This window comes from Pelobates fuscus, chromosome 8 (genome assembly GCF_036172605.1).
Source record: "Pelobates fuscus isolate aPelFus1 chromosome 8, aPelFus1.pri, whole genome shotgun sequence".
NCBI classification, from domain to species: domain Eukaryota; kingdom Metazoa; phylum Chordata; class Amphibia; order Anura; family Pelobatidae; genus Pelobates; species Pelobates fuscus.
Window position 1 is genome coordinate 123,882,746 of NC_086324.1, and position 25,064 is coordinate 123,907,809.

The following is a 25,064-nucleotide window of genomic DNA, read 5'->3' on the forward strand; positions in this document are numbered from 1 at the left end:
GTGGCTGTCTACTAGACAGCCACTAGAGGGAACTTCCTGCTTCATAGCACAGGAAACCGGTGCTAGAGCGTCGCTGGACGTCCTCACGCTGTGTGAGGACCTCCAGCGTCGCTCAAATCCCCATAGGAAAGCATTGAAATTCATTTTCAATGCTTTCCTATGGGGAGCGCTAATGCGCATGCGCGGCATTGCCGCGCATGCGCATTAGGTCTCCTCGGCTGGTGGGCGGGATCAGTCTCGCCCACCAGCCGATGGAAGCACAGGGAGGAGCGTCACAGAGGAGGAGACAGCGGCTAGGGACATCGCCGCTGACTCAGGTAAGTCACTGAAGGGGTTTTCACCCCTTCAGTAACTGGGGATTGGTGGGTGGGAGGGAGAGGGACCCTCCAGTGCCAGGAAAACTGATTTTTTTCCTGGCACTGGAGTTTCCCTTTAATGCTTTTATGGCTGTCCACATGGTTTTCAAAGAGCAACATGAACTAAACTCTCTTGACCTCAAATATATTTTTATTTTCTGCCTAATTGCTTTGGAAGAGCCAAAGATTTTCCCCTTTTCCCAAATCTAACACCTGGGCATTACTGGCAATATTTATACTACAGGGCGCATGGCATTAAGTGATTTAAAAAAATGGATTTTATTTTGATTTTGTTACATAGATGTTAATTTGTTTAGGACCAATTCGCAATCCAGTCAAAGTCCTTGAATTCTTCCTGCTCTTTTTCTGTAAGTTCCTTTGTCCCTTTTGGAGGTGTTAAGATGGGATCTTCTGAGGTATACTCATCGAAATTCCTAACATCTTCAATTCCATCGATGGTTGGTATAAAGGGGGGCTTCACATTCTTAGCTAATAATTCATCCCAGTCTATCTCCTGTTAACAAATTAAACGTTTTAGTGGAAGACAGTGGTTTCGACAAAGATAACGAATATGCATCATTAAGTCATAAAATTAAGATGAAAATATAGACTGGCAAAAATCTGAAAAACTAAATTCTACACAAGTTACAATGTAATTCACAAATCCATTATTAAAGTCACCGGATAGGATTACAGTGCATTCATTAGTGGAAGAAAGTAGTTTCGACAAAGATAAATGTCCTTTGTATCACTGTGCTCCTACACATGCAAATACAGAGGACATTTTACATTGGCCGTTTAATGCCTTCACGGACAAGAATTTAATGCAAATATACATAAGTACATAAATTTAAATAAGCATCCAAATGAACTAATGTTTATTTAGGTGTTAGAATGTAGGTTTCCCCAGATGTGACATGTGACAATTTCATTTGGAACTAAAAACAAGATTGAGGTAGAATATACCATTCCTCTCTATATACCTATGGCTGGTAGATGAACAAAATGGACTTACTTGAAAGAATGGATTCCACTTTACATCTTCTGCGTCATATTCACTTGCCCCTAGACGGTCCTCTGGATTTATGTTGAGAAACTGTAAAAGACATTTTTTTCTTAAAATGGCGCTTGGTATTTTGATTAAAATAAATAAATAAATTAAAACAAAATTGCAAGCAGTTTATCCAGATAATGTACTGTCCTAATTACTATGATTCCTATTTCTATTGTTTTTTTAATCAAAATGGGTCTCCAAAAATAACATTATTCTGTATCGTTTTGTAGCTAGATCCATATGTGCCTGTAACTGCCTGTCCCACTCTCTTATAGTCAACCACGCTGTGCTCTCTAACATCCAAGTTAAAAGCACTAAACATGCATAGGCAACATACATCTTCGATTACATCAATGGTTTCTACAGACAGGACAGACATGAACTCCGGACAGCTGAATCTGCGATTGATGATGTTATTTATCTTTTCAAATTCATCTTCACCGTCAAAAGGAGTCTAAAGTAAAGAAAATAAAAATAAATAAATCTGATGAATTATCTTGTTGATAAACACACATTGGTATATAGTGTTTTGCTTGTCGAGTCAGGATTCCGTCCATTAATTCTTAATAAACTATTCTTACCACTCCTGCCAGCATTGTATATATTACCACTCCCAGACTCCACCAATCCACAGCTTTGGTGTAACTTTCATGCTTGAGGATTTCGGGAGCCATGTAATCTAGAGTTCCACAGTGACTTGTGGTTCGTTCTCCATATCCAATTCCTCAGAGAGAGACAAAATGTAATTATATTTAAATTGAAGATGTACATTCCCTGCCTTTGAAGTAACACTATAGGGTATTCCTGATCCAATAGTGTCAAAACCACCATTCAAGTGGTTTAACCCTCCCTCCTTCCCCCCTCCCCCTCCAATAGCCTTTAGAAAGGGTTAAAACCTCTACCCAGTGCCGCAAGGGTCTGCCGGAGCTGACCCCACCCCAATTCGCCTCTGGCTGACATCAGAATTGATTATCTCAGCCAAGGAGGTGGGCTAGAGGCGGGGTAAAAAGTGGACCTGCCCAATCCCCATCTCCTCATAGAGATGCAGTGAATCAATGCATCTCTATTACGAACATGGAGATGCTGAACGGCAGTGCTGCACACTGAGGAGTGGCCACTGGAGGTGTCCCTGGGCTTAAATGTAAACACCGCCTTTTCTTTGAAAAGTCAGTGTTTGCATGAAAATACCTGCAGGGCCTGTCTATAGGGACTGAAAAACTACAATGAGCCGTAGTTGTTTTGGTGATTATAGTGTCCCTTTAAGTTACATTCCCATACATCTGTCAGTTAGGCATTTGTACATTAGAGCCGCTGAATATTTTTGTATAGTTTTTCTTATTACATTTTTTTTAAAGTAATTTCCTGAGATCTAATCCACATATTGGTTTGTTCAATGATCCCTTGTTACAAAGTATATTCATTTGTGCTTTTGATATCTTTTTGTTTATGTACTTTTAATTATGTACAGAATTAGATTATGTTTGAATGTGGCTAAGTTTAAATGTGGGATTTATTCACAATTGTAATTTAATTTTTGATTACCTTTGTATGTCTGGCTATCCTGGCACAGCTAGGGCACACTATGTAAATGAACTTGCAATATGATCACTACAGTGCAGGTCCTTTCATGTGGTCTAAAGTCTGTTGGCGCCATATCCCAGTTTTATATCAAACCATTTAGAATTGTTTTGAAACCAATTTTTGCTCTCTATATCCTCATCAGCCACATTGGTAATGTGGAGTTAACAGTTCCGTGTAATCATTGTCTAGATCTATTTCCCTTAGAGCCTTTTGGCTATGTTTTCTACTTTAATATTGCATGTTTGTTTTTGTACTTATTAAAATCGGACTAGATAAAAGGACCAAAAAAAGCAATTTTTACATTTTCAAAGTCTTGATGGCTGTTTAGGAAACAAGCACACATTTGTTTTTATGCTGAATTTTAAGGATATAATTTTATATGTGTGAAGCCAGCACTGATGTTACAGAGGCATTTGTTAATTTATCAAATATCTATGTATAAATTTAAAATTATATCTACCTTCCTTACTAATACCGAAGTCAGTTATTTTTGCAAATCCTTCCTTATCCACAAGTATATTCTCTAATTTAAGATCCCTAGATTAAAATGCAGAAAAAATGTTTTTAATCATTTTTACATAATTCTAGATGACACTTGGATGCAGGTATTAATGGGTTTCCTTGTTTAGGCTTTTCAAAAGGTTACATTTAAAACCATAACATAGACAAACAAATAGGTTTAAGCACAGGCAGTGTTGTAAATATAACAAATATAACTGCGCACTCCCCTTTTTTTTGCGCTTTATACTTACCTGTGGATAATCTTTTGGGAATGCAAATATTCCAAGCCAAGCACAACGCAAGCAGCATAAAATCTATGAAAAAAAGATACGCGGTGGTTACTTTTAAGATGACAAAAAAGGCAATGTTTGTACTATTAAAAAGTTATTTTCCACAAATCCTGTGTCACTCTATGGTCTGACATGGAGACTTTTAAAGTAACACTCTCAGCCAATCCATATTGGCTAAAGTTGGTTATGCTATTGGAGAAGTATAAAATTCTTCTGTTGTATAGAATGGAAAGACCGTGGGACCTGGACAGTCAGATAAGTGTGAAATAACGATTCTCTTTCCCAATAATCTAACTAGACTTTATGGAATTTATTGCCTACCTCAATGCCAGCAGCTGCTAAACACAGCATTACAGGTTTAGAAATATGGGCACAATGCTGCCTATACTTACGTCGCTCTGGGCTCTGTTAATGCACCGTTGCTGTTGTAAACGTTTGTAACAAGGTCCCCGCCAGGAGTGTATTCCATGACAAAGCAGGCATGATGTGTGGTCTGGAAACAACCAAACAGGTTTACCAGAAATGGATGGCGCATGCTGCTTACAGATTGGAAAATGTGCTTCTCACTCATAAGACTGGATAAGGAACAATAAGTCAATTACTTCCCTGCTCTCCAAAAAATCATAACAAATAAAATAAAACAGGATAAGGTATGAATAGCTCTGTTTACTGACCGGTGGACCTTTTTTGTTGAAACAATGTCTCCTTTTTTCAGGGCTTTTAGGGCATAGATTTTCTCAGTGTCCTTGTGTTCAGCAAGGAACACCTAAATTTAAAAACAAAGGTATGCATGAGTTCTTATTTTGCATCAATTCATTCAAGTTTGGTACGGCAGAATTGCATTTTTTTTCTTCCCTGTCATTTTTATTTTGCTTTTTTCCTTTGAAGACTTTTTTTGTGGTTAGATCACAATTTTGGGGGTAATGTGTATATAAAAAATACATTTTGCAAATCTGCACCTATCTTTCCTACAAACGTTTCCAACTACATCATCGTGGTGGATTTTCTGTCTGACAAAAATATAGTATCCAACTGATAAATTTTAAAAGTAAAATAAAAAAACAGACCTGTTTAGAAAAATATACTGGCTTATACATATAAATGTAGCACATTTTTTTAAATGTAAATGTTTTAAACACTTTGATACATAAACAAAACGCAAAAAGATTCTAGTGTTGTACTGCATTTGCTAAGACACTTTTCCTCGAAAGAGTATTCGTATTCATGCTTAAACTTACTTTCCCGAATTTTCCTCTACCCAGCACACAGCGAAGATTGAAGTCTTCCAGGCTGAGTTGACATTCTGGCTCAATATTGCCAGATGCTGGAAGCACGCTGTTATTGGGTTCTTTTGTTGTTTCTGAGATTATGCTTGGAGACGTTATTTTATTAAAGCATGGATATTCATTGCCTGCTCCAGAATCCTAGGAAAAAAGACATACACCATAAATTAAAGTTGTTGTTTTCCCCCTCCATGACAATTGTGGCCTTTGGTCCATGGGATTGTAATGGTGGGTCTGAAACATTGATTAATAAATGAAGTAGGGAATAGCAGACAAACGAAGAGAAAGTAGGGTATGTTGGAAAATAAATGGAGAAGCAATGGGTGTGGGAGAATTATGAAGAAGAAACAGTGGATGGAGTGCTAAAGTGGTGGTGTGCGGCTAGTACCTGTATGGGTGTTAACCTGCCTTCCCCCTTCTCAATAAGCGCTATTAATTATGTAAGAGAGTAACAGAGTTATATAACTGGAGAAGCAATGGGTGTGGGAGAATTATGAAGAAGAAAAAGTGGATGGAGTGATAAAGTGGTAGTGATTTTAGAGGCAGCGCCTATAGTTATTAAAACTCCTGTATCTGATGCTTCAGGACAAATTGAAGAATTAAACTACCTACAAAATAAAATGTACATTTTACATATTGGGCTCTGGCTGTACTGATTATATGTTTGACTCCAGATCACTATAAGTCGACATTGCTTACGAGCAGCAAATGAAGAATTAAAAACAAAAACAATGGGTGTGATAGTGGACAAAGAAGCGAGTGTGTTTACCTTTTTTCACAATGTCGCACAAATCATTTGCCAGGAATTATCAGGACTTCAGTTATCTAAATTTTCTTCGAAGGCGAGGTTTGCGTGAATATGTGGGGAAAAGAACAAAACACAAAAAAAAAAGCGTATAGCTTTACCTGAGCCAGTATATCCGTTCTCTCAGTGTGTCCTGAAGACTGATGTTGATCACCACGTGAAGGTGTTGGAGATGGAATAGGAAGTGTCTCCAACGTTACATCAGTGACATCAGTTTCTGAAACTGGTGCAGTTGTTTCACCCTAGAAAAAAAAATACATACACGATAAATTAAATTCCCTCCCCCCCTCCCCCCCCCACCCCCCCCCATGACAATTGTTGCCTTTGGTCCATGGGATTGTAATGGTGGGTCTGAAACATTGATAAATAAATGAAGTAGGGAATAGCAGACAAACGAAGAGAAAGCAAGGTATGTTGGAAAATAACTGGAGAAGCAATGGGTGTGGGAGAATTATGAAGAAGAAACAGTGGATGGAGTGATAAAGTGGTGGTGATTTTAGAGGCAACGACTAAAGTCATTAAAACTCCTGTATCTGATGCTTCAGGACAAATTGAAGAATTAAACTACCTACAAAATAAAATGTACATTTTACATATTGGGCTCTGGCTGTACTGATTATACGTTTGACTCCGGATCATTATAAGTCGACATTGTTTACAAGCGGCAAATGAAGAATTACAAACAAAAACCATGGATGTGATAGTGGACGAGGTTTGCGTGAATGTGTGGGGAAAAGAACAAAACAAAAAAAGAAGCGTATAGCTTTACCTGAGGCAGTATATCCGTTCTATCAGTGTGTCCTGAAGACTGATGTTGATCCAGTGGCGTACGTACCGCGGTCGCAGGGGTCGCAGCTGCGACCGGGCCCGGCACTCCAGGGGGCCCGGCCGCCCTGCGGCCCTCCCGCGACCGGGTAGCAGCTGCCACGCTTTGCGGCCCCGGCCCGTGCGGCAAACCGCCGGGGCCGCATGTCAAGGGGTCCATCGGGTGGCCCATGCTGTCAGGGCCACCCGATGGACATGGATGGTAAGGGGGCCCGGTCTGCACTGGGCGCTTTAAGAGCGCGACCGGGCCCCTTGTGATGACATCACACGCTGGGAGGAAGTGACCGCACGTCACTCCTCCCAGCATACTGACAGCCCGCGTGGGAGGAAACTGAAAGGAGGAGGGAGTCAGAGTGGGAACTCTGACTCCCATCAGACTGAGCCACCACTGGACCCACACATGGTAGGAAACATTTTGTGTATATGTGTCTGTGTGTATTTATGTCTGTGTATGTGTGTATGTCTGTATCTGTGTGTATGTATGTCTGTGTCTCTGTGTGTGTATCCATATGTGTGTCTGTGTCTCTGTGTGTCTGTCTGTCTGTGTGTGTGTGTGTATCTGTATGTATGTCTGTGTATGTATGATTGTGTGTCTGTGTCTCTGTGTGTGTGTGTGTGTGTCTGTTTCTGTATGTCTGTGTATGTGTGTGTGTCTATGTATGTGTCTGCGTGTGTGTCTCTGTATGTATGTGTCTGCATGTGTGTATGTATGTCTGTGTGTGTGTGTATATCCATATGTGTGTCTGTGTCTCTGTGTGTGTCTGTCTGTCTCTGTGTGTGTGTGTGTGTGTATCTGTATGTATGTCTGTGTATGTATGATTGTGTGTCTGTGTGTGTCTGTTTCTGTATGTCTGTGTATGTGTGTGTGTCTATGTATGTGTCTGCGTGTGTGTCTCTGTATGTATGTGTCTGCATGTGTGTATGTATGTGTCTGTCGGGGGTATGTGTTTGTGTCTGTATATATGTGTCGGGGGGGGGAGGGGCCCACAGTCAGGGGGGAGAGGTTGACGGTAGGGGGGGGCCCACGGATCAGTTTCGCACCGGGGCCCCATAGAGTGTGTGTACGCCACTGTGTTGATCACCACGTGAAGGTGTTGGAGATGGAATAGGAAGTGTCTCTAACGTTACATCAGTGACATCAGTTTCTGAAACTGGTGCAGTTGTTTCACCCTAGAAAAAAAAATACATACACCATAAATTAAATTCCCTCCCCCCCCCAATGTCAATTGTGGCCTCTGGTCCATGGGATTGTAATGGTTGGTCTGAAACATTGATTAATAAATAAATGAAGTCGGGAATAGCAGACAAACGAAGAGGAAGCAAGGTATGTTGGAAAATAACTGGAGAAGCAATGGGTGTGGGAGAATTATGAAGAAGAAACAGTGGATGGAGTGATAAAGTGGTGGTGATTTTAGAGGCAACGACTAAAGTCATTAAAACTCCTGTATCTGATGCTTCAGGACAAATTGAAGAATTAAACTACCTACAAAATAAAATGTACATTTTACATATTGGGCTCTGGCTGTACTGATTATACGTTTGACTCCAGATTATTAGGTGTGGGGAAAAGAACAAAACAAAGAAAGAAGCGTATAGCTTTACCTGAGCCGGTATATCAGTTCTCTCAGTGTGTCCTGAAGACTGATGTTGATCACCATGTGAAGGTGTTGGAGATGGAATAGGAGGTGTCTCCAACATTACATCAGTGACATCAGTTTCTGGAACGTGTGCAGTGGATTCATTCTAGAAAAAAAAAGACATACACTATAAATTAAAGTCACCGCCCACCCGCATGAAAATTGTGGCCTTTGGTCCATGGGATTGTAATGGTGGGTCTGAAACATATTCATTAATAAATAAATGAAGTCGGGAATAGCATACAAACGAAGAGGAAGCAGGGTATGTTGTAATATAACTGGAGAAGCAATGGGTGTGGGAGAATTATGAAGAAGAAAAAGTGGATGGAATGATAAAGTGGTAGTGATTTTAGAGGCAGCGCCTATAGTTATTAAAACTCCTGTATCTGATGCTTCAGGACAAATTGAAGAATTAAACTACCTACAAAATAAAATGTACATTTTACATATTGGGCTCTGGCTGTACTGATTATATGTTTGACTCCAGATCACTATAAGTCGACATTGCTTACGAGCAGCAAATGAAGAATTAAAAACAAAAACAATGGGTGTGATAGTGGACAAAGAAGCGAGTGTGTTTACCTTTTTTCACAATGTCGCACAAATCATTTGCCAGGAATTATCAGGACTTCAGTTATCTAAATTTTCTTCGAAGGCGAGGTTTGCGTGAATATGTGGGGAAAAGAACAAAACACAAAAAAAAAAAGCGTATAGCTTTACCTGAGCCGGTATATCCGTTCTCTCAGTGTGTCCTGAAGACTGATGTTGATCACCACGTGAAGGTGTTGGAGATGGAATAGGAAGTGTCTCCAACGTTACATCAGTGACATCAGTTTCTGAAACTGGTGCAGTTGTTTCACCCTAGAAAAAAAAATACATACACGATAAATTAAATTCCCTCCCCCCCCCCCCCCCCCATGACAATTGTTGCCTTTGGTCCATGGGATTGTAATGGTGGGTCTGAAACATTGATAAATAAATGAAGTAGGGAATAGCAGACAAACGAAGAGAAAGCAAGGTATGTTGGAAAATAACTGGAGAAGCAATGGGTGTGGGAGAATTATGAAGAAGAAACAGTGGATGGTGTGATAAAGTGGTGGTGATTTTAGAGGCAACGACTAAAGTCATTAAAACTCCTGTATCTAATGCTTCAGGACAAATTGAAGAATTAAACTACCTACAAAATAAAATGTACATTTTACATATTGGGCTCTGGCTGTACTGATTATACGTTTGACTCCGGATCATTATAAGTCGACATTGTTTACAAGCGGCAAATGAAGAATTACAAACAAAAACCATGGATGTGATAGTGGACGAGGTTTGCGTGAATGTGTGGGGAAAAGAACAAAACAAAAAAAGAAGCGTATAGCTTTACCTGAGGCAGTATATCCGTTCTATCAGTGTGTCCTGAAGACTGATGTTGATCACCACGTGAAGGTGTTGGAGATGGAATAGGAAGTGTCTCCAACGTTACATCAGTGACATCAGTTTCTGAAACTGGTGCAGTTGTTTCACCCTAGAAAAAAAAATACATACACCATAAATTTAATTCCCTCCCCCCCCCAATGTCAATTGTGGCCTCTGGTCCATGGGATTGTAATGGTTGGTCTGAAACATTGATTAATAAATAAATGAAGTCGGGAATAGCAGACAAACGAAGAGGAAGCAAGGTATGTTGGAAAATAACTGGAGAAGCAATGGGTGTGGGAGAATTATGAAGAAGAAACAGTGGATGGAGTGATAAAGTGGTGGTGATTTTAGAGGCAATGACTAAAGTCATTAAAACTCCTGTATCTGATGCTTCAGGACAAATTGAAGAATTAAACTACCTACAAAATAAAATGTACATTTTACATATTGGTCTCTGGCTGTACTGATTATACGTTTGACTCCAGATTATTAGGTGTGGGGAAAAGAACAAAACAAAGAAAGAAGCGTATAGCTTTACCTGAGCCGGTATATCAGTTCTCTCAGTGTGTCCTGAAGACTGATGTTGATCACCATGTGAAGGTGTTGGAGATGGAATAGGAGGTGTCTCCAACATTACATCAGTGACATCAGTTTCTGGAACGTGTGCAGTGGATTCATTCTAGAAAAAAAAGACATACACTATAAATTAAAGTCACCGCCCACCCGCATGAAAATTGTGGCCTTTGGTCCATGGGATTGTAATGGTGGGTCTGAAACATATTCATTAATAAATAAATGAAGTCGGGAATAGCATACAAACGAAGAGGAAGCAGGGTATGTTGTAATATAACTGGAGAAGCAATGGGTGTGGGAGAATTATGAAGAAGAAAAAGTGGATGGAATGATAAAGTGGTAGTGATTTTAGAGGCAGCGCCTATAGTTATTAAAACTCCTGTATCTGATGCTTCAGGACAAATTGAAGAATTAAACTACCTACAAAATAAAATGTACATTTTACATATTGGGCTCTGGCTGTACTGATTATATGTTTGACTCCAGATCACTATAAGTCGACATTGCTTACGAGCAGAAAATGAAGAATTAAAAACAAAAACAATGGGTGTGATAGTGGACAAAGAAGCGAGTGTGTTTACCTTTTTTCACAATGTCGCACAAATCATTTGCCAGGAATTATCAGGACTTCAGTTATCTAAATTTTCTTCGAAGGCGAGGTTTGCGTGAATATGTGGGGAAAAGAACAAAACACAAAAAAAAAAGCGTATAGCTTTACCTGAGCCGGTATATCCGTTCTCTCAGTGTGTCCTGAAGACTGATGTTGATCACCACGTGAAGGTGTTGGAGATGGAATAGGAAGTGTCTCCAACGTTACATCAGTGACATCAGTTTCTGAAACTGGTGCAGTTGTTTCACCCTACAAAAAAAAAATACATACACGATAAATGAAATTCCCTTCCCCCCCCCCCCATGACAATTGTTGCCTTTGGTCCATGGGATTGTAATGGTGGGTCTGAAACATTGATTAATAAATAAATTAAGTCGGGAATAGCAGACAAACGAAGAGGAAGCAAGATATGTTGGAAAATAAATGGAGAAGCAATGGGTGTGGGAGAATTATGAAGAAGAAACAGTGGATGGAGTGATAAAGTGGTGGTGATTTTAGAGGCAACGACTAAAGTCATTAAAACTCCTGTATCTGATGCTTCAGGACAAATTGAAGAATTAAACTACCTACAAAATAAAATGTACATTTTACATATTGGGCTCTGGCTGTACTGATTATACGTTTGACTCCGGATCATTATAAGTCGACATTGTTTACAAGCGGCAAATGAAGAATTACAAACAAAAACCATGGATGTGATAGTGGACGAGGTTTGCGTGAATGTGTGGGGAAAAGAACAAAACAAAAAAAGAAGCGTATAGCTTTACCTGAGGCAGTATATCCGTTCTATCAGTGTGTCCTGAAGACTGATGTTGATCACCACGTGAAGGTGTTGGAGATGGAATAGGAAGTGTCTCCAACGTTACATCAGTGACATCAGTTTCTGAAACTGGTGCAGTTGTTTCACCCTAGAAAAAAAAATACATACACCATAAATTAAATTCCCTCCCCCCCCCAATGTCAATTGTGGCCTCTGGTCCATGGGATTGTAATGGTTGGTCTGAAACATTGATTAATAAATAAATGAAGTCGGGAATAGCAGACAAACGAAGAGGAAGCAAGGTATGTTGGAAAATAACTGGAGAAGCAATGGGTGTGGGAGAATTATGAAGAAGAAACAGTGGATGGAGTGATAAAGTGGTGGTGATTTTAGAGGCAACGACTAAAGTCATTAAAACTCCTGTATCTGATGCTTCAGGACAAATTGAAGAATTAAACTACCTACAAAATAAAATGTACATTTTACATATTGGGCTCTGGCTGTACTGATTATACGTTTGACTCCAGATTATTAGGTGTGGGGAAAAGAACAAAACAAAGAAAGAAGCGTATAGCTTTACCTGAGCCGGTATATCAGTTCTCTCAGTGTGTCCTGAAGACTGATGTTGATCACCATGTGAAGGTGTTGGAGATGGAATAGGAGGTGTCTCCAACATTACATCAGTGACATCAGTTTCTGGAACGTGTGCAGTGGATTCATTCTAGAAAAAAAAAGACATACACTATAAATTAAAGTCACCGCCCACCCGCATGAAAATTGTGGCCTTTGGTCCATGGGATTGTAATGGTGGGTCTGAAACATATTCATTAATAAATAAATGAAGTCGGGAATAGCATACAAACGAAGAGGAAGCAGGGTATGTTGTAATATAACTGGAGAAGCAATGGGTGTGGGAGAATTATGAAGAAGAAAAAGTGGATGGAATGATAAAGTGGTAGTGATTTTAGAGGCAGCGCCTATAGTTATTAAAACTCCTGTATCTGATGCTTCAGGACAAATTGAAGAATTAAACTACCTACAAAATAAAATGTACATTTTACATATTGGGCTCTGGCTGTACTGATTATATGTTTGACTCCAGATCACTATAAGTCGACATTGCTTACGAGCAGCAAATGAAGAATTAAAAACAAAAACAATGGGTGTGATAGTGGACAAAGAAGCGAGTGTGTTTACCTTTTTTCACAATGTCGCACAAATCATTTGCCAGGAATTATCAGGACTTCAGTTATCTAAATTTTCTTCGAAGGCGAGGTTTGCGTGAATATGTGGGGAAAAGAACAAAACACAAAAAAAAAAAGCGTATAGCTTTACCTGAGCCGGTATATCCGTTCTCTCAGTGTGTCCTGAAGACTGATGTTGATCACCACGTGAAGGTGTTGGAGATGGAATAGGAAGTGTCTCCAACGTTACATCAGTGACATCAGTTTCTGAAACTGGTGCAGTTGTTTCACCCTAGAAAAAAAAATACATACAGGATAAATTAAATTCCCTCCCCCCCCCCCATGTCAATTGTGGCCTTTGGTCCATGGGATTGTAATGGTTGGTCTGAAACATTGATTAATAAATAAATTAAGTCGGGAATAGCAGACAAACGAAGAGGAAGCAAGATATGTTGGAAAATAAATGGAGAAGCAATGGGTGTGGGAGAATTATGAAGAAGAAACAGTGGATGGAGTGATAAAGTGGTGGTGATTTTAGAGGCAACGACTAAAGTCATTAAAACTCCTGTATCTGATGCTTCAGGACAAATTGAAGAATTAAACTACCTACAAAATAAAATGTACATTTTACATATTGGGCTCTGGCTGTACTGATTATACGTTTGACTCCAGATTATTAGGTGTGGGGAAAAGAACAAAACAAAGAAAGAAGCGTATAGCTTTACCTGAGCCGGTATATCAGTACTCTCAGTGTGTCCTGAAGACTGATGTTGATCACCATGTGAAGGTGTTGGAGATGGAATAGGAGGTGTCTCCAACATTACATCAGTGACATCAGTTTCTGGAACGTGTGCAGTGGATTCATTCTAGAAAAAAAAAGACATACACTATAAATTAAAGTCACCGCCCACCCGCATGAAAATTGTGGCCTTTGGTCCATGGGATTGTAATGGTGGGTCTGAAACATATTCATTAATAAATAAATGAAGTCGGGAATAGCATACAAACGAAGAGGAAGCAGGGTATGTTGTAATATAACTGGAGAAGCAATGGGTGTGGGAGAATTATGAAGAAGAAAAAGTGGATGGAGTGATAAAGTGGTAGTGATTTTAGAGGCAGCGCCTATAGTTATTAAAACTCCTGTATCTGATGCTTCAGGACAAATTGAAGAATTAAACTACCTACAAAATAAAATGTACATTTTACATATTGGGCTCTGGCTGTACTGATTATATGTTTGACTCCAGATCACTATAAGTCGACATTGCTTACGAGCAGCAAATGAAGAATTAAAAACAAAAACAATGGGTGTGATAGTGGACAAAGAAGCGAGTGTGTTTACCTTTTTTTCACAATGTCGCACAAATCATTTGCCAGGAATTATCAGGACTTCAGTTATCTAAATTTTCTTCGAAGGCGAGGTTTGCGTGAATATGTGGGGAAAAAAACAAAACACAAAAAAAAAAGCGTATAGCTTTACCTGAGCCGGTATATCCGTTCTTTCAGTGTGTCCTGAAGACTGATATTGATCACCATGTGAAGGTGTTGGAGATGGAATAGGAAGTGTCTCCAACGTTACCTCGGTGACAACAGTTTCTGGAACTGGTGCAGTTGTTTCATCTTTATTAATAAAGTTTTCTTGGTCAATTAGTGCCTGCAAACTTTCTATCTCATTCTCGATGTCTTCAAGCTTTTCCTGCAATGCCTCAAGATATTTAAGGTTTTCTGGAGGGCCTTTGGAATATGCCAGGAACATATTCTCTGCACCTCGCTTCACCTTAAGCTCAATTTCGAGCTGTTTTTGCAGTGCAGTTAAATTCCCATTGTCTGCATGGGCACTTGGGTCACCTTGTAGAGCAACTGAGGTCTTGGAACATACTGAAAAATGAGTAGTAAGACAAAACTTAAATTAGAAATGCTGGCAACTGGTACTATTCTGCCCAAGTTAAATTAAATTTAAAAATGTAGGTAAGCCACTTTTGTTGACACAAAAAGCAGCAATCTAGGATCTAAAGTAATTTTTGGTACTTAACACAAACCCTATAGTCAGTGGCGTACCGTGGGCTGCGCCACATGGACGCTTACCCTGGGTGCAAAATTCTTTGGGGCCCAAAATGTAAAAAAAAAAAAAAAAGTAGTAGTAATAAATTTTAAAAAATAGCGCGCCCTCCCAATCACACAGAAAATCTCCCAATGTTCCCCAAAATCTCCCAATTTTCTCCTGCATCCATTAGCTATCAAAAGTGGCAGGTGTGCGGCTAGTACCTGTATGGGTGTTAACCTGCCTTCCCCCTTCTCAATAAGCGCTATTAATTATGTAAGAGAGTAACAGAGTTATATCACGAGTTATGCCCCTCATTAATTTTAGAGGAACTGTTACAGCTCCCAAATCGAGGAGAAGAGATAGTAGACATGTAGCAAAGGCAGTGTTGCAGAGAATGTAACACCAAACTGGAACTGAACATGTCAGCTCTTACCAGACTGCAGGAGGGTAACACGGCAAGTTAAAAAATGGTTCAATCACCATGGAGGTAGATATAAAGATTTTATAATGTACCTGAACGTTCCTCTGCTCTTTGCTCAACATCATCAGATTTTTTGCGTCTTGTGCGCTGAAAAGACAAAAACAAAGTTAGAAAACCAAAACCACTTTGCAACAACGTTGCAAGTACTTTGATGAAACAAACCCAACATATAGTCCATTCCCTTGCTGCCACATGGGTCTGTGATACAGTTTAAATTATTATAAGTGACCTCAAATACAGACATTAGTTTACTTAAAGCAAGATACCACTAAGATACCGAAGTAATTATGGCACCACTCCGAACCATATTCTTAATGGTATTACTTATTCTCTGGGGTTCTCAATTCACTGTCCCACAGGCTCCTTGTCAATATATATCCCAGAACTACAGTGCACATGTACCATATACTATTATTATAATTATTAAATTCTAATCGCATATACAATTAGCCATAGAGACCGAGAAAAGATAGCTCCCACCAAAATGTATTTAAAGAGTTTCTTCATACACCAGACCACTTCAGTGGTATGAAGTGGTCATGGTGTTTGAAGTCTGTATGCGCAGCATTTCGGTATAAATACAGAACTATTTTATAATTCTGCTGTGTACGTTATCAGTACGTCATTAGCCAGTACCTTTAAGTGAAATGGTGGGCTTATGGCTACAAATGTATTTAACTATAAAGAACAAAGTAAAATGGGGAGTCCATAGGCTGCCATGGGAATTTGAATATAATATACTAAGTTAAGGGGTTCATAGAAACAGTGTTGTTTGGGTTAACAGTTTAGAGCTCCCAGTTAATGGTAAGTATAAGAAACAAAGTAATCTACCTACTTTTCTAAAGCACAAGCATCGGAAACAAGAGAAAATATTTCTCGCTGCCATTTTTAGTTACTTGATCACTACAAAAGCTAAGCAGTGTCGACTGTCCAAGCAATGTCTAGTGAATACTGTAAACTGTGGTCATCAGGCATGATGCTGCAATGATGTCACTATGATGTTACACCTCACCAGAGTGTCATAATACACAATCTATCAAATCTGATTATTGAAGTATCTATGTTTAAAGGGACACTATAGTCACCTGAACAACTTTAGCTTAATGAAGCAGTTTTGGTGTATAGAACATGCCCCTGCAGCCTCACTGCTCAATCCTCTGCCATTTAGGAGTTAAATCCCTAGTCACACCTCCCTGCATGTGACTTGCACAGCCTTCCATAAACACTTCCTGTAAAGAGAGCCCTATTTAGGCTTTCTTTATTGCAAGTTTTGTTTTATTAAGATTTTCTTATCCCCTGCTATGTTAATAGCTTGCTAGACCCTGCAAGAGCCTCCTGTATGTGATTAAAGGACCACTATAGGCACCCAGACCACTTCAGCTTAATGAAGTGGTCTGGGTGCCAGGTCCAGCTAGGGTTAACCCATTTTTTAATAAACATAGCAGTTTCAGAGAAACTGCTATGTTTATAAATGGTTTAATCCAGCCCTCAAATCCTCTAGTGGCTGTCTCACTGACAGCCGCTAGAGGCGCTTGCGTGATTCTCACTGTGAAAATCACAGTGAGAGCACGCAAGCGTCCATAGGAAAGCATTGATAATGCTTTCCTATGAGACCGGCTGAATGCGCGCGCAGCTCTTGACGCGCGTGCGCATTCAGCCGCATGGGAGGAGAGGAGGAGGAGAGCTCCCCGCCCGGCGCTGGAGAAAGGTACGTTTTAACCCCTTTCCTCTCCCCAGAGCCCGGCGCGAGGGGGTCCCTGAGGGTGGGGGCACCCTCAGGGCACTATAGTGCCAGGAAAACGAGTATGTTTTCCTGGCACTATAGTGGTCCTTTAAAGTTCAATTTAGAGATTGAGATACAATTATTTAAGGTAAATTACATCTGTTTGAAAGCGAAACCAGTTTTTTTTTTCATGCAGGCTCTGTCAATCATAGCCAGGGGAGGTGTGGCTAGGGCTGCATAAACAGAAACAAAGTGATTTAACTCCTAAATGACAGTGAATTGAGCAGTGAAATTGCAGGGGAATTATCTATACACTAAAACTGCTTTATTTAGCTAAAGTAATTTAGGTGACTATAGTGTTCCTTTAAATATGGATATACTATATTATTATATAACATTCAGGGGTCCATTCATTAAACCGTGAATTGTAATACATTGAAAAAACAAGTTGGAAGATCTAGACTAAAATCTAGGGGACACATTGGTAACCTTTGGTCCATTTCTAGATCCAATAAAATAGTTTAGCTTTGTAGTGACAAGAAAACAACAGTCTAATGCACACTATAAAAAGGAGTACTTCCTGCATGGTGCTCCAGAAAGGGAGAGAAGAAAGGAATAATATCCTTTTATTAGGAACACATATAGTGGAGACAACGATTTTGTTTTACACACTAGTGTTTGTGGGTGTTGACTCTCACCAGTTTTTACATATTAGAAATGTATCATTAAAAGTTAAGTTTTATTATTCACGCATTAAGGTTGCACGTTAAGTTCTCTACTGTTCCCTTACTGTTTCCTGCATCTAGTAGGGTATTCCACTCCATAGGATACTCTACAGATATCCTTTCTCTCCTGTTCCCCTAACACTTTGGTGCGCTAAATAAACTGGTAATAGGGGGCACACACCGCTTTTTTTTAACCAACTTTTATAGTAAAGCGATTTTCATTAAAAAGCAATTAATAAACATTATCAAAACTGCATGAATGTTAAAAGGTATTTAAAAAACAAACAAACCTAAAATAATTTATAAGCACTGAAAATCCTAAATACAGTAGATAACACAAATCATAATCTAAAGATTTTTATTTCTAATATATAGTAAAACCTAAACGCTTTTATAAAAAGTGTTGTTGGGTGAAACTTTTAAAATCAAGCATTTTGTCAGCTGTGAGAGTAAGACTGTAATCTATCTGATACAATGTAAATTCGGTATCCGATACACAGGTAGAACTAATAGGAAATTACATTTTAGCTAATAGAGCATTTCAGCTTTATACATAGAAGCACAGTGTACCTAAACATCGAAATGAATGTAAAGAGTTCTGTTTCAACCTTTTTGTTCAGAAATAGGCTTAGTGGTCCCACATTGGAGAGGGGGGGATACCTAAAACATCCTCACTAAAAAAGAAACGGAGTGGATACACAGATCGAAGCGTTAGTACCTTTGCATCTTGGATTTAGATACTTTGGCATTTATAGAATAGTCATAATGTTTTAAAGGGTACTTATTTTAGATGAAAAAAAATTTTTTTTTTGTAAATATTTTTTGGTTGAAACATAAGACTTTGTTGAACCTGTCAATAAAACAGCAAGGGACTTGCATGTCCTAAATATTTGATAAAGGCCTTTTTGTTCCAATAGACCTGCCTTTCTGCAGCAATCCTGAGTGACTGGACCTAATTTATTTTACCTTCTAACTGGGATTTGCCAACCATGGCCTGATAAGCACCTGGATTCCCAAGTGTGAGTGCGGTATCCTCCGTCTGTAAATTACTAAAAATACATATGCCAAATAGAGAACACATAAGTTTTAACATAGACATGATTGTAAATTCACCGAGTGATAGTTATTTTTGTCATTTTCTTTTTTTTTTTCTTAGATTTCAGATTTTAGCAGCTCATAACTGTTCAGTCAATAGGATTTTTTTTGTCTGTTTATTTTATTGAGACATTGTATTAGGCAATACAGAATAAAGAGAGAAGTATCATGCAAATATACAGACATACATAATGCAGAAGATGTATATACTCCTGAGCAAACAGTGTCATATCGTTTGTTTGTTTTGTGAAATAAAAAAATGTAAAAACATGCTGAACATATTAGAGTAAAGTAAAAGCAGGCTAGTTCCAGTAGCTAAAATATGTAAATACCACAAGGTTGATAGGCAAGGTTATAGCAGTCAGGTCACAGTGTTAACTACACTGTGAGATATCAGCCAAACTGCCATGAATGCCCCTATGTCCTTCAGCTAAGGCCCGAAGATGTAGAGTCACAGCCCCCCCTCTTTACAGTGTTCTCAGAGAAGCCGCCACAAGAAGCCCCATGCGCCAGATGGTCCGCTTCGATCAGCTCCAAAAAAGTCATGTCTGCAGAAATTGCTTGTGTCTGCGGTGTTGTTCCCTCTGTGCGCCTGGCCACACCAAGTGGAAGCCTCCGGTTCGGGCCGGTCCCGCTGGGAGTAAAGGGGCTTGTTCATCTGCAGGCAAGGTAAGCGGTAGTGAGCAGACAAGCGTGTATTGCTTCGGTGTGGAGACACGTGGTAGAGATATATGTACTTGGAGATGGTCCACAGGACAGCTCAAAGGGTACCACTGCTTAGTCAACAGGAAAGTAGGCGAGTTCCCTGCCATAGAGCTTCCTACAAAATAGATTGCAGATGCGGTCAACTGCCAGGAGTATTGGTTCCACAAACGTGGGTGGTGTGCTCATGGCAAGTGTGGGGTAGTGACCATTTTGGGTGATAGGCCTCAACTCCTTAACTGGCAGTAAAGTAGCAGAGCCTGGCTGTATCAGAACACTAGTGAGGACCGGGATATCCCCCACCGGTCCAAAGGGTTGGATGGACAGGGCTTTGAGCTTGCCGGTTGTAGCTCAAGGTTGGGAATCTGCCACCTTCTCTGTCTTCAGGTGCTACTGTAGACCGCAGGCAAAGTAATCTTGAGCTGGGTCAGCCAGTGACACGCAGAGCAGGGCTGAAAAGATTGGTAGAGTATTCCTCAGGGCTTAGACAAGTATTGCCCATTAAACAGAACTATAAAGTCCAATTTAGGCTCAGTGTGAGGGTTTCCCTGAGGAGCTCCAGCACCCTGCCACTGTCTCAGTCAGATGTCAGGCCCCGCCCAATTTACAGACAATAGGATATTTAAATATATATTTTTCAACGTTACAATTGACACTAGGTTTTATATGAGATGATTAATTTGCATTTGTATTATTGGTTACTAATATGTGTTATTCTTATTCCTCAGCCCTTTTTTTTTTTTTTTTTTTTACTTAAAATCTCTCCTTTTCTGTGACATTTTGAAATTTCTCCTAATTTATTGTTTGCATTAAAATCCTTGTGATTTTAATATGAAATCCAGTCTACTTTTAAAGATTTTTCATTATTTAGATTTGTCAATCTTTGTTTTTATTGAGGCTTAGATTCTGCATAAGTTACAATAGTACAGGCGTGACACCAACAGTCAAAACATGAATTTGCACAGTATGACGACATGGCAAATTTTATTAGATGGCAATAATAATTACGTCATAAGCAGGAATGCATATAGTAAGACTGTATGGCAATTTCAGTTTGATCACGGTAGCAATTGTGGTAACAGCAAAAAAAGTGCACAATTCTACACTATAGTAGTTTTGAATATGCCACGATCAGAATAAACTAGCCTCTTTTATTTGAAAATAACACAAAAACATGCATTATAGAAGAACAGGAAGAGTCAAGCTAGGCAGCATGTCTAAGTGAGTGATATAGGCACAACTTTCAGACTCAGAAATAGGCTAGACATGGTGAGTGTTATGAAAATATAAACGTGCTTGCTGATCAAATAAAAAAGAAAATGCTGGACATCAATATAATGAGTTAAACAAGATGAAAGTACAGGAGTGCTGCTAAGCATAAGGAAAAACACAGCTGTGGCAAAATTTTTCATTATTTATGCAGTTACAATATCTCGAAATTTCTTCTAATTTATAGAATGTACTTTTTTTGTATGCATCTTGTCTGATACCATTAGGTCTTTTTTTTGTTCTAATAAGAAATCTACTATATGTGGCTATGAGACTTTTAAAATATCTTCCATGTGGCGGGTGCGTGTCCTAGACTCTGAACGGAGAGGTCGCATAGCTTGAGAGCTCCGTACGAAAAAGGCCATAACCCAGAATAAAAACGCTCTGCCGAAAATATTACATCGAACATGTCTCAGAGCAAAACTAAACGGACCGCGGACAAGTCCGACAAAACCGAAAAATCCAGCTTCTTTGCGTCCAGGGCGAGCCAACACAAAGCCCAACAGGCCCAGACATCAGACCAAGATGGCGCAGAGGAGGAACAGGAGCTGCCACACAGAGTGCCGCCGCCAGCAGCAACGCTTACGCAGGAGATCATGCAAACCAGGTTGGATGTACTCTCTACTAACCTGCTGCAGACACTGCAGACTGCTCTCGGGGACCTCAGGAACGACGTCCGTGAGCTGGGGACCCGGAACTCCACAGTGGAGGATAAAATGGCGGAAATGCCCGACGCACACAATGAGCTCGCAGGCAAGCTCACATCAATACAAGCCAAAATAGACACACACGAGTCTAAGCTGGTGGATCTCGAGGACAGGGGACGCCGCAATAACATCCGCATACACGGCGTCAAAGAAACTGTCACGGAGGCTGATATCCAAGCCTACATCACGGAGCTACTCCACTCCGTGGCGCCAGACCTGCCGCCAGACATTCTACTGCTGGACAGGACGCACTGTGCGGCGAGGCCTAAATTTCTGCCCCCAGAGAGATGTGCTGGTGCGTATGCACTATTACCATGCAAAGGAGGAGATACTGCGAGCGAGCCGAACAAAGAAAACCCTACCAGATCCCTACAGGGGTATCCTATTTGCGGATATCTCAGCAGTCACTTTGAAAAGGCATCACGACAGTGCTACGGTCGCACCACCTGGCATACCGATGGGGATTCCCGGTAAAACTACTAGTCTCCAAGAACGGGAAAATGACCATGATCCACAGCCCAGAAGAAGGAGACCGGATACTCCGGAGCTGGGGACTGGACGACCTGACCACTACTCAAACAGCGCCACAGCAGAGAAGACTGTCCCCAGACTGGAAGAAATCCAAGAGACATTGATGAAGGGACTTTCATGTTGTTACAGGTGGCATAAGAAGGGCTGAATTGCACAGCAAGTATATTGATATCTTCCCTGGGCAGGGAAGGGGGGGGTGGGCAGGAGATGTGCCAACAGACCAGGGGGTTGGGTGACCCCCTAACTAAGCAGGGGGAGCTGAATGCAAGGGGACCCAAGGGGGTGATGTCACTTTTGGTTAAAGTCCCCGTACGCCCCCAAAAAACAAAAACACCTCAACTAGATAGAATGCATTGCTGAGCCCCACTTTTAATTAAGTAACCTTCTCCCCATATGACTCAGAGCCTACCATAATTTACCATACCTAAATGGCCAAAGTACGGAATGACCTATTTTCTGGGAGGAAGCCAAACGCTTCCGCCCCGGGGCACCACTCCATTGTGCCCAGCCACTATCCTGGCAGTTAAGTTCTCTGGTTTTTTAATGTTTATGTTGTATTGGTTAAGCATATATTGTTTTTATGTTCAATGTTACGGCAGTGTGGGCGGCCTAGACGAGACCGGCTCTCCGCCCTGGACCTCACTGGGAGGAGACTTGGCCTCTGTATCGAAAAACGGGGAAAAAGCGGTATTTTCACAGCGAACACACACTTCACACGATTTTGAGGGTCGGATGCCCCACTTGAGAGAGCTGGGAGGGGTGTCCCCCCTGTCTATTATAGATGTAATCTATAGGTATTGTTGCACACCACTCCTTTACAACCCCCCATGAAAATATGCTCAATGAATGTTAGAGGATTGAATATCCCGGTTAAACGACATATGTTGGGGAGGGAACTTAGGAACATACGGGCGGACGTAGTGTGTCTCTAGGAGACTCACTATAGAAAGAATGATCATCCTAACACGTTACAATCACGATATCCCTGGCAGTTTCACTCTACAGCACCAACCAAATCGAAAGGAGCATCTATTTTAATCAGCAATTCTATAAGCTTTACACTGCACTCTGCGGACATGGACGATCAGGAACGGCATGTTATAATTACAGGACTCTTTAACAATATGCTCTACACTATTGCCAACGTATACACACCAAACACCAACCAGAGAAACTTCCTACGCTCCATACTGCAGAAACTGACACATTTACAAGGGGGAATTAGGATCGTCTGTGGAGACTTTAACCACATTCTAGACCCCACGGTAGACACGTCCCTGACGGGCTCCAAACTTAGGTTTAAGACCCTCAAAAAAAGTTGTAAACAGTTGCAGAGGCTCCTAGCCCTCCACCACATGTATGATGTGTGGAGAATCACACATACACGTGAACGCGCGTATACCCACTTCTCTCAGGTACACAACTCCTATTCCCGGATAGACAGGTTCTTAATAAATGGGACAGCTCTAGAACAGGTGACACGTTGTGATGTGGTTGGACCACACAGCGGTCACGCTGGAGCTGAAAGACCAATATGACTTTACACATAGGAGCCCCTGGAGGATACAACCCACGTTGTTACAAGACAAAAAAATTGCACAGGACCTGAGACTCGCACTCCAACACTATTTCTTAGAGAATTACACACCTGACATCTCCCCAGGCACGCTCTGGGTGGCACACAAGGCCCTGGCTAGAGGAATCCTTATCAGCAAAACCGCGTACGTACACAAACGGGAGAAACAGCTAACCCTACAATGGCAAAAGGAACTCTACCACCTAAATGCTCAAAACCAAGCTAACCCGTCACGAGAACTCAAAACTCAAATAGCACAGGTCACTAGGAAGCTCCACCAACACGCCTTAGAAAAGACTGGGCAATGCTTGCGAAGACTCATAGCCACCTCATATGCACAAGGAAACAAAGCGAGGAAGCTTCTCGCAAACACTCTTAAAGCCAAACAAGCCAATCAAAAGATAGCGTATATAATGTCACCCACGGGGGAGAAAATTATGGCCCCCAAAGGGATTAGCGACGTTTTCGCCGGCTACTATGCTGCCCTATACAACTTAAAAGACGACCCGTGCACACATCAACCAATCGCGGAAACCATTGAGGCATATTTGACCACGATGGTTCTCCCGAAACTGACACACCAACAAAGCAAAACACTCACCGAGGATATCACAGAGGAGGAGATCGCGGCAGCGATCAGGACCCTCCCAATGGGGAAAGCGCCTGGACCTGACGGGTTTGACAACTCGTACTACAGGACATTCGCTTCAGTCCTGAACCCGCAATTAGCCAGGGCCTTTAGAGATGCTATTGAGAATCAGGCATTACATCCTAGCGGCCCACATCATAACTCTGCCCAAACCAGGCAAACCCCCCACACATCCCCAAAACTTCAGACCAATTTCTTGTTAAATACTGACGCGAAGCTCTGTGCGAAAACACTGGCAAACAGGTTGGGGGCGCTGTTACCCCACCTGATACACACGGATCAGGTGGGCTTCGTGGCGGGTAGACAAGGGTCGGAAAACACCCGTAAGGTTCTGGACATAATGTACTACATGGCCAGGAGGGAATCGGGGGGCCGACTGCTGGTATCCCTAGACGCAGAGAAAGCGTTTGACCGCCTGCACTGGAAGTTTCTGGAGGCGGTCATGCACAAATTTGGAGTACCGGGTCCGTTCCTCTCAGCGGTACGGGCACTGTATCACAGACCGACGGCCCAGGTGCTAAACGCGGGGTTCCTCTCAGAACCGTTACAAATAACCAACGGAACGCGGCAGGGATGCCCGCTCTCTCCGTTACTATATGTCATGGCCCTGGAACCGCTAGCACAACGGATTAGACAAAACGAAGCCATACAAGGGGTTCACATAGGAGACATAGAATATAAAACAAACCT

The 25,064-nt window shown here is 41.0% G+C and overlaps 1 protein-coding gene across 1 annotated transcript; it reads right to left on the reverse strand.

The window, feature by feature from the left end:
• Positions 1-669: 669 nt before the first annotated feature.
• On the reverse strand, positions 670-1,819 carry LOC134571296 (serine/threonine-protein kinase N2-like). Its single transcript, XM_063429472.1, has 3 exons — positions 1,748-1,819; positions 1,372-1,452; positions 670-870 (listed from the first exon to the last, which is right to left on the reverse strand). Exons 1-3 carry the CDS (start codon positions 1,787-1,789, stop codon positions 670-672), a joined length of 324 nt encoding a protein of 107 aa, XP_063285542.1. The 5' UTR covers positions 1,790-1,819.
• Between the last annotated feature and the right edge of the window lie 23,245 nt (positions 1,820-25,064).